Genomic DNA, 10,798 nt, shown 5'->3' with positions numbered 1-10,798 from the left:
GTCTCTGATAAGTCTGAGCAATAAGGGTGTATTCGTGCAAATTTACTTGTCAGTGGTGCCAAGCAACCTAAGTCCTTTAGAAAACATTTGAAGTCAAAAAGCAACCAGCCTCCATAAATGCACTCGGTGGTGTTAAGGCTGACAAAATGTTAGGACAATGTATAAAAGCAAAGATTGAAACATAGCAACATCTTCAAACACAAATGGATGACGCAACCATTTTCAAAAGGCGCCAAAATCTGATCATCGGCTTTGAAATACAGTGACCTAACCACGCGATTTTACATGCATTTTACATGCAATTAACATACATGCTTTTATTATTCATGATATCGCAAAAACGACAACCTTATTAGAAAAATCACCCAGGTAACGTTTCACTGACATTGTACGCCATTTTCAAGCCAAGAGCAAAAGATCTGCGAGATAGTTGTATAAAGTAAAAAAAACAAAAACAGCTGTAGACTAGCAACCTTTGTGGCACGATTATGGTGCAGCAGCAAGAATCCCCTACAAGAAGGGTTTCTCTCCACTAACTGAAATAATAATCTCTAGTAAGTAGCTTTCAGCTAAGTTGAGTGCCACGTAAAATAAAGTTCTGTAGTTCTGTGTTCTGTAGTAGTGAGGGGAAAATATCGTGTGTGTGGATGTTGAGTTGAGGGAAAATCATAGTAAAAAATTAGGGCTAGGTTGTTAAATGAAGAAGAGAAATTTACAAGGTAAAATCTCAACCTCACAGTGGGGTTAGTAAACAGAACAAACTCTGTGTAAAAATAAAAACTTTAATACCAAAACCAGCCTGGGATACAGAAAAGTAAAAGGAAAAAAAGAAGAAAGAAAAAAATCTGCAACGTGAATAAAGGCCTGAAAACTTAGAAGAAAACTGAAATGTGATCTATGCAAAAGGGATTTATCCGAGAAAAGAAAAATTATATTAGAACAAATGTGCCGAAAATTCTAGATTTCAAATCGCCTTCCGAACAGATATTTTCCGAAAATTGACGTTGGGTGCCCCTGTTGTTTACGGAAAGGACTTTGATGTCATCTCACTCTGCGAGACGTGGCTTAATTGTACCGTTCTAGACTGCAAAATTCTTCCTGGCTATAACATTTTTCGCCGGGACAGAGATGGCCGTGGAGGAGGGGTTTTGATTGCTGTTAAGAATACTATTCACGCTTCTAGACGTATTTTGACCTGGAAAGTGTAGGAACTGAGCTGGTTGTGGTGGATCTTAGAAACGGACATGACAAGCCTTTATTGCTCTACTGCTTCTATCATCCTGACGATTCGCCTGAGCCATTATTGGAGTTAAACATGTCGCTTTGTGAGAACAACGAGTCCACTTGCCTGGTAGCTATTGGCGATTTTAACCTAGCAGAACTAGATTGGTCTGGCAATCAGTCGGCTCCAACAAACACCGGTAGTCGAGCAGATCATAATATTTTCTGTGAGCTCATGGCCGATAACTTCTTTCAGAAGTTTATTCCTGGCCCTACGCACATTGTGGGTAACAAGCTCGATCTGTTGTTAACTAACTGGCCAGAGATCACTCAGGGGCACCCAACGTCAATTTTCGGAAAATATCTAGCTGTTCGCAAGACGATTTGAGATCTAGAATTTTCGGAACATTTCTTGAAAAAATTTCTTGCTTGTCTGCCTCTCCTAGGATTTTCGAACATCTGATAAAATGGTATAATTGCTCATTTTTAACGGATTTTTACCCTAAAAAGGTCACCTAGAATTTTCAGGAGCCTTTTTTCTGGCTGAAATTCTCGAGGAGGTAAGTTTTGATCCCTATAATTTTCGGATCACCAGACTTTCAGCTAGGAAATCCGAACAGATGAAAAATTTTTTGGGGATAAAAATATGCCTATATCTATCGTTTAATACTAAAATACGTTTAACAATGCTATGTCTAAGTGGTTTTGAACTATATTCTCGCTGTGTGCCCCTGATCATTGACCATGTTTCAACATTTCATCCGCGGGAGGGTTTATTTCCTTCTGATTACTACGCTGTTGAATTCATGATAATGCTGAAGTTTAAAACGGCAATGGGAGTCAAGCGGCAAGTATACGATTTCAAAAACGGGAACTTTAATGATCTTAGGGACTCTCTTTCTAGAGTTCCCTTCGAGATTACTGTGTCACCTGACATCAACGAATTTTGGGATAACTGGAAGGCCTTGTTTCTATCCGCCATAAAAGATCACAAACCGATCAAAACAGTTCGTGACACCAACTGTCCGCCTTGGATTGACAGCGAAGTGCGTCATTGGATTCGCAGAAAGTATACTGCCTTGAAAAATTCCGGCTTAATAAAACTCCTGAACGCAAGCGAAAACTCCGTACTTTAAGCCAGACCGTCAAGGTCTTGGTGAGAACTAAACACCAACAATACTTGAAGAAAATCGAAGCATCCTTTAAAGATAATCCTAAACATTTCTGGAGCTACCACAAAGCTGTTCTGGGTGGGCGATCTAGCGCTAACTTGACGATTTCATACAACCACGAGGTAGCTGTAACCCCTGTAGGAAAAGCTGAACTTTTTAATACTTGAGATATTTCTGCTCTGTCTTTCACCCAACAACTTCTGGCCTCAACAATAGTGAATATATTACCAGCTCTTCCATCGCTGATATGGAAATTTCGCAAATTGAGGTGTCGTAGAATGAAATAATGGATCACTTGAGTGAACTAGACACAGCACAAAAGTATGCAGTCCAGATAAAATTCCAGCTCGCCTGCTGAAGGAGTGTAGCGTGCAATTGGCACCCAGCTTGTGTTCATTTTTTAATCACTCACTGAACATGGGTCAAATTCCTTATGAATGGAAATCTGCCGATGTTACACCTGTGAACAAAAAAGATTCTAAAGGGGCTGCGGAAAATTACCGCCCTTTATCCTTACTCCCAGTTGTTAGCACAGTTCTGGAGCGCTGTGTGGGCAATCAATTTTACAGACATTTTAAAGATTTGATAAGCGTACTGCAGCATGGATGACTGCCAAATCGTTCTTGTGTAACCCAGCTCCTGTCAGTCTTACACACAGTCGGTCAGTCCTTGGATAAGAACATTCAGGCAGATTTGATTTACCTGGACTTTGCTAAGGCCTTTGACACCGTTGATCATAGCGTTCTTCTGGCAAAGCTGAGGCTTTAAGGTGCCAAAGGTCAACTGTTCTGCAGGTTCAAGGACTACCTAACTGAGCGTAAACAAAGAGTTGTTCTTGAGGGTGCGGCTTCTCGTTGGTCTTCTGTAACCTCTGGCGTTCCACAGGGGAGAATTTTAGGCCCCCTCTTGTTCACTTTGTTTATAAATGATCGGCCGGACAACGCTGCTTATGGCATGAGGGTTGCACTCTACACCGATGTCACCAAGCTATATCCAAATGTTTCGTCTGCAGAATACTGTCACCTCATACAAGACACTCTGTCTAGTATGCACCTCTGGTCACAGCGCAATAATATTAGCTTTAATACGTCCAAATGTAAAGTACTAACTGTGCCTAGGAAAAAAAAACTCCGATTGATTTTGACTACACCCTTGATGGCACAGCCCTGACACGCGTTTCAGAAGAAAAAGATCTTGGCGTAATCATAACTAGTACGCTCTCTTGGGACTCACACATCCACACTATCACTGCAAAAGCAAACAAGCTTCTTGGTTTGCTTAAACGTACTTGTCCCCTGCTTATTGGCGTCTCTGTTAGGCGCTCACTTTATTTGTCTTTGGTCAAGTCACAGCTGAGCTACACCACCCAAGTCTTGTCGCCCGCTTACGTCACGCTAAGGTGGAACAGGTGCAGAGACGCGCAAGCAGGTGGATTTTACTCACGCACAGAGGCGAGACGTCGTACAAAGAGTGGCTAACTTTGCTAGACTTACTCCCACTTTCTCTAGATCATGAACTTAAAGATTTGATCTTTTTTTATGAATGCCTTCACTGTAGTACCGATTTAGATGTTTTGAATTATGTATCCTTTGTTTCCCATGGTCGTACAAGACAAAGTAACTCCTTTAATCTTCGCACTCCTTTTTGCAAAACATCAACTTTTGAGGCCTCGCATTTTAATCTCTACTAGGCTAGAAAACTGCTACTTTTGTCTCTTAGTTCGTTCACTCCAGCGAACATTTACAGACTTCTACACCCAAATGCAATCTCCCTTTTTTCTTTCTAGCCCGTTGTCCACTGAACCAAAGGAAAACAGTTTTCTTGTTTTGTGAGACAAAATGGCTGACACCACGAGCTGAAAACTACATAAAGGAACAATAATAACCAAGGCTGGATAAGGTTCATGTTCAACTTTGCTCAGTAACGCGATTGCAATTGCATAACTCGAGACCGCACCAGATAAATATCTTAAGGAGTTAAAAAACATCTGAGAAAAGTTGGCCACCAAGCAGCCGATAAAGATGTCGCCAGCCCCAAGAAATACGTGTTCTTGCTGCGGACCCAGCTTGAATGTAAACAATGTTGGTAGCTCCCATTCACTGTTAATTTCAATTGCATTACATATCAGGGTGTCGCATTCACCTGCGCTGAAGAAAGATGGCAAACCTGGGGACAGTGATTTTAGTAGGCATATATCGTACAAAACGGCAATCCAGAGAAACATTTGAAGGAACGCAAAGTTTTGAAATTGCACGTGGCTGACCAGTAATGAGAGGAAGCTGATGACTATGTTATTTAAGATCCAACGAAAAGTCGTTGAGGCGCTGGCAATCCAAATGATAAAGAAGAGTCCTCCTAAATAGAGAGCTACAAGGGGCCGAAACCACTGAAGAAATGCTACTAAAACACTAAAAAGAACCATAAAATGCTGTACAATGATCATGAAGAAAGGATGTGATTTGAAGAGGACGATGGACGCTACCATCATGGCAAAATATGCAGTATACCGTAAAAAGTGATTAAAAGTGACAATAATTTGTAATCTGTGGATTCTTTCATCACTCAACTCTTCCTCTTTACTCGTTGAGGAAACGTTCTTGCCCTTTTCGGAGATCGGACATTTGCGTCGTGCTGTTTTCCCGTATAATGCGCTCATAAAAACCAGCAGGCTTGCTGTAAGATCTAACAGCCAGAAGTTAACAGAACGATACAACATTTCCCGACGTTAAATGAGATTTTTTTGCGTTCAATTGCCCACTAACTGTAGCGGTATAAGGTAATTACTGAGGCACATATATGCTGGAACGGATATAGTGTCTCTGATATGTCTGAGCAATAAGGGTGTATTCATGATAATGGTGTCAAGCAACCTAAGTCCTTTAGAAAACATTTGAAGTAAAAAAAGCAACCAGCCTCCATAAATGCACTCGGTGGTGTTAAGGCTGAAAAATGGACGAAAATGGACAGTGTATAAAAGCAAAGATTGAAACACAGCAACATCTTCAAAAGGCGCCAAAATCTGAATATCGGCTTTGCAATACAGTGACCTAACCACGCGGCGGAGCGTATACATTCTTTTATTATTCACGATATCACAAAAACGACAACCTTATTAGAAATTTCACCCAGGCAACGTTTCATTGACATTGTACACCATTTTCAAGCCAAGAGCAAAAGACTGAAGGTCACAATCTTCGAGATCACTAATTTGTATGAGTAATGGAGGGGTTGAGTGAAAACTCTGAAACAATAGTAGGAACTTTATTGAACCAATGACCCTCAATTTTTTAAGAAATTAAACGTCGACTGATCGTAATCTATGGCTTGGTTTTCCGAAAAGTTACTTCACTGAAAGTATGCAAATTATATCATTAAAACATGATTTGAATGAATTGCCTTTGATTCAGTCGAAATCTTAGTTTTGGATCGTGAAACAATAGGGAACGAGTACGAGTCTTGCGTTCTGAGCACGCGCACTTCGAAAAATGTCGGCCTCCAAGCCTTATGAGCATGCTCTGTACGGAAAACTGGCACTCGTAGTTGTCCTCGTCAATAGACCTATTTCATATTAGCAGCGAAATAAAATGTTCTTTTGTTTTAATGCCAATAAGCCTAACTAGCCTCGCTACGACGAGCAAATCTCAAAAGAACTTTTGTTTCAAAATGAGGGCAGTTGGTCTAATTAACATAAAGACAAAAGAATGTCAAAGTATAGTCGCCATTTATGAAAGTGGTCTATAGGAGAAAGCAAAGACGAAGACGAAGAGAGCTTTGTGAAAAGATATTGTTCCCGTTATTAACTTAATTTCGCGACTACGTCGTTCGACATAGAAAGTGTGTGCGATTGGTATGAACGATGTGGTTGTTTTGAGAGAAATTGAACTTTAATGTTCTTAACTCTGTGAGACGTTAAAGAACCCACATAAGAGTAGGGCATGGAGTTCCCGGTGTTGTGGTCTGTCTGCTGTGGTGTATCATAGTTGGGAGGGTAAATGCTCGAGGATACTACCTACGTCTAACTACTCTAAAATTCAATCTTCACAATCTCGTTCCCAAGGTCTTTTATCTCCCCGAGAACGAGGTTGCAATCTTTGTGGAAATGTTTATAGTCTTGTAGGGGTCGATCATCCATTGAGAACAAATAGATTCCATGTTGCCGTGCGTCTGTTCAGTAATAGTTCCAAAATGTGGTAAGAACAAAAAAGTGGCACACGGGGCGATAGGCGAACATGGAATCTATTTGTTTTAAGTAATAGAGAATTGGAAGTTTTTGATGCTGACGACAGCCATTCGTCTGTCGTCAAACAAATGATAGGTGAGAACCAATCAAAATGCGTGCATTATTGAGCATCTTATGTAATAAAAAATAGAACATTTTAAAAACAGTACTGTAGACCTCGAGCAGTCCCTCTTTTGCCGCTTAGTTAGTCGAATGCGAGGATAAGACAGGCACGAGAAAAAATGGTGGCCGCGCGCGAAATCTGGAATCTCCTCGCGTTTGACTAAGGACGCTTTCCATTTGACAGAACTCACTGGCCAGACCGGGTATTTGGAAGGACTTACTCTACAACGTCTTCAAATTAACACACATCGAGGATGATATATATAAAAAAGGAACTTTATTTAAGTGTCTAGTTGTTCTAGCGGAGCGCAGAGTAGAGAACCAACAAACTCAACCCACATACGACACCGAGTCTGAGAATCGAACCCGGGCCACATTGGTGAGAGGCGAGTACTCCTTCAGAAGAATACGAGGGATTATCATGCAAGTGTTCCTTCAAATTGCTGCATTTTCCTTGCAAACTGACGGGTCTGGCTGGCCAGTTCTGACAAAAGGAAAGCGCCCTAAGTAAGCTGCAAAGGAGGGACTGCTCCTAATCTGAAGCTGCTAAGACAATATTTACAATTTATCTACTTGATTAAAATGCTCAGGTGAGACGCATTTTAAAAATGATCGGTTGACACAATGTTAATACCCTGCGAGCAGTTGGTTTCTCCTACGCTTCCCGAGAGAGAAACCACTGCGAGCAACCGTTAGTTTCTTTGAGTGAGCCGCCGTCCAGCGCAAGGACGAATAAATTAAATTGGAACCAGTAAAACGACTCAGTAAACTTGTTTTGGCGCTTGCGCGTGCGTTCAGCTACGTAACTGCTGGGTTTGGGCGAGCACCCCACGTGATGTATTTGACATCACTTCGTCTTATTTCGCGGGAAATCCCTACATAGCAGGCTCGCCCAAACCCAGCAGTTACGTAGCTAAACGCACGCGCAAGCGCCAAAACAAGTTTACTGACTCGTTTTACTGGTTCAAATGTAATTTATTCGTCCTTGCGCTGGACGGCGGCTCACTCAAAGAAACTAACGGTTGCTCGCAGTGGTTTCTCTCTCGGGAAGCGTAGGAGAAACGAACTGTTCGCAGGGTACAATGCTAATGACTTTATTTGGCAATGCGGCTTTGACTTCCAGTCCTCTCTGGGAAACACTACTCCCTTGACAGAAATTTTCACTTCCGGTTGTCGCCCGCGTCACTAAACGTCGTCGTGGGCCTTTAAACTCCCTAATTTTGGTGTGATGCTCAATTAGGTGCGGATTCTAAACCAAGCAAGGTGGGGCTGCAAAAGTGAATTGTAAGCTGTTTCTTTCAATTTCTCTTGGCAACAGCTCAGTTTTTCGAAAACGAAATCCAAAACTTCTAGTTGCTTTCATAACGTCACACTATTTTGTTTGCATGGCCATTGGTGAGTTCTCGGCTTTAACTCTGACTCAATCCTAGGAACTTGAAATCATTGATACAATAGAGATTTGCAGATAGCTCTATGCCCAGATAAGACAGATTAGGGTGGTGGGTGGCGAATGGGTGGCGGATCTAACACTTTATCCATTAAGACGAAGTTTTAAAACATGATGGAATTTTGCTTTCTGGGTATCATAGAAAGTGAAACTTAGTTGGGTTCCATTTCTGAGAATTTAAGCTTGGAGCTCAAGAATGTTTTCCAGTAAAGTATTCCAAGTACCAACAATTCTATAAAAATAACTAAATTTAGAACATTTGTTTTAGTATATCTCTTTCAAATATCTTCCTGAAGCATAAATCAACATATTGTCTGAATGAGTAGCGGTCAGCACTTGAATAGAAATAAACGTAAGGTTGAACCTCAATATGATAATACGATGAAGTGCCGTATACCAAAAAGTAACATCTGCTAACAAACGCTCATTATCTAAAGATAACAAATTTAGTTTCTTTAGAAGGATGTCATAACTGTCCTCCGTTTTTAGAATAAATTTGGAGGTTTTCCTCTGTAATTTTCCAGCTTTCCAATCATCTTTTTGAAGTAAGGGCAGTATTCGAATGAGACGTTATCTATTATCTAAAAAATTTGGGGGACCCCTACTTGTTGCATTAACCATTTTCAGGGAGCCCCTTTTAGTATCCGTAAACTGTTTTAGACACGCCCAACCTACCTTATGGCCACAAACCAATACACGATGCAGAAGTGAGAAGAACGAGCGAAACAAATTGAATCAAAAACAGAAAAACGCCTCCAAAGAGCATAACGACCTATACACGAAACCTACGGACAAACACCAACATTTACTTAATTCAGTCTTGTCATCCTCTACACACACAAAAAGCCATTCCTGCTGAGAAACGCAGAAAAAAGGAAAGGCAAACAAAGCCTTTCAGGGCCGCAGCACGCCCGTAAAAACTGAGGTGGCACAAAAATTTTAGGCAAATTGTATTTTGAAATTTGGGGTTTGCGGCATGGTTGTGACACACCCTCCCCCCCCCCCCCCCCCTTCCCTAATGAAATGAAAATATTTGGAAACGAAACACCAGAAAGTGTCTTTCCCAGCATTTTGGGCCTTTAAATTTCAAGGAAATGTTTTCTTAGCTGATTTCGTCTATCTCCAAGTAGAGGTAACTGGGAACCAACTGCTTCAATAGACTCAACAGCAGCATAATGGTGGCCGCTCTCAGAACTCCTCTCTGGTATTTCTGCAGCAGCGCAACACTTTTCTACTTTCTCATCCTCGACGTTCGCCTTGTTATACTGGAGCCTTACCCAGGATAAGATCGAGTGACTTCTGCTTGGATTTTCGGTGTTTTTGAGAGCTAGGACATTGCTCAGTTAGGATCATGTTTCAAAGACGAATCCAGTGATGAAGAGAGAGTCACCTCGATGTCAAGACGATTTGACACATTTATATTTTTTTCACATTTCTCGTTTGATGTAAGTTTTAGCTGGTTTTTTCTATAGTTTTGTATCACCGAATAAAATAGAAATAAACATGAACTGGGGAAATGGTACTGTAATTAAAGTTTATTAGGAATGATTCTATCCGGAATTACTGACAGCTTGTTCAAGCTTCTGGAAGAAGACATTCTATTCTTGTGTAATTTTACCTCTTGGAAAAAACAAGTGGAGGGGCGTGCCCCCTACCCCCCCGGCCCCTCCCCTTGCTACGGCCCTGCTTTTAGAAAGCCAGCTATCTCACTGATATTTGGCACAACCTAACGGGCGTTCAAGAACAAAAAGATCCCAGGCTCGAGTCAAACCTTGAAAATAACAAACAAACTGCGGTTATAAACATAACGAGATAACGCATGTTGTAAAACTTTTTATGAACTTGACGTTTCGTATGCTCCAACGTACATCTTAAGAAGTAACGGTTACTTAAAGTACAATTGAATTTAAACATGAAGACTAATCAGGGGCACCCAACGACTAATTTGTTGTAAAATGTATTATTATACCCCAGTTAATGAAAATAAATGTTATTAAGGCATTTTCAGGTGTTTTTCAGTGTTGCTGGGAAAACATTATCTGTTCCTTTTTCCCAGCAAGACACACAAGAAATTTCTCAGCCAGCTAGATAAAATTGGTTGGTTTCCCAGCCAGCTGATCAAATATATTTCCCAGCCAGGAATTCCCCCGACAAAACCGGGACAAAACAAGTTTTTTCCGCAAGCGCAATCACTCTGACCAGCCGTCGTATGTTTGTGACTACTCTCTGGGAGAGGGAAGGGGGTCCTATTTCTTTTTTTGTTGGTCGTCCTCAGTCTTCAGAGTTTCTACAGCCAGCTCGGGTTGAAATGCTAGAAAAAGTCAGTAATTCCCAGGCAAAACCTCGATCAATAACAAAATTTCCCAGCCAGCTCATCGAAACACCTGTATTTTTGCCAGCCAGCAAGATTCCTCTGGGGAACAGATAATGTGAGGAACAGATTCGTTGGGTGCCCCTGACTAATAGCAAATAAGGAAAGTAATGACAATGAAAATAAACAGACCTAGTTAAATCTGGTTGAAAAAATATAAATGGCTAGTAGAGAAGAAGTTTCTCACTGCCAACATTTCCATTACGCGCTGGTTTCAACTCGCGAATCAAAAAGGTTTCCTTAAG

The 10,798-nt window shown here is 41.1% G+C and overlaps 1 protein-coding gene across 1 annotated transcript; it reads right to left on the bottom strand.

The window, feature by feature from the left end:
• Positions 1-4,091: 4,091 nt before the first annotated feature.
• Positions 4,092-5,220, bottom strand: LOC138017817 (uncharacterized). Its single transcript, XM_068864786.1, has one exon. It carries the CDS (start codon positions 5,107-5,109, stop codon positions 4,144-4,146), a length of 966 nt encoding a protein of 321 aa, XP_068720887.1. The 5' UTR covers positions 5,110-5,220; the 3' UTR covers positions 4,092-4,143.
• Between the last annotated feature and the right edge of the window lie 5,578 nt (positions 5,221-10,798).

Source organism: Montipora capricornis, chromosome 9 (assembly GCF_036669925.1).
Source record: "Montipora capricornis isolate CH-2021 chromosome 9, ASM3666992v2, whole genome shotgun sequence".
NCBI classification, from domain to species: domain Eukaryota; kingdom Metazoa; phylum Cnidaria; class Anthozoa; order Scleractinia; family Acroporidae; genus Montipora; species Montipora capricornis.
This window is presented reverse-complemented; position numbering and strand designations above follow the sequence as displayed.

Excerpts from the sequence above, each read along its gene's own strand:
- LOC138017817 (XM_068864786.1), bottom strand. The coding sequence starts at position 5,109 with ATGTTGTATCGTTCTGTTAACTTCTGGCTGTTAGATCTTACAGCAAGC.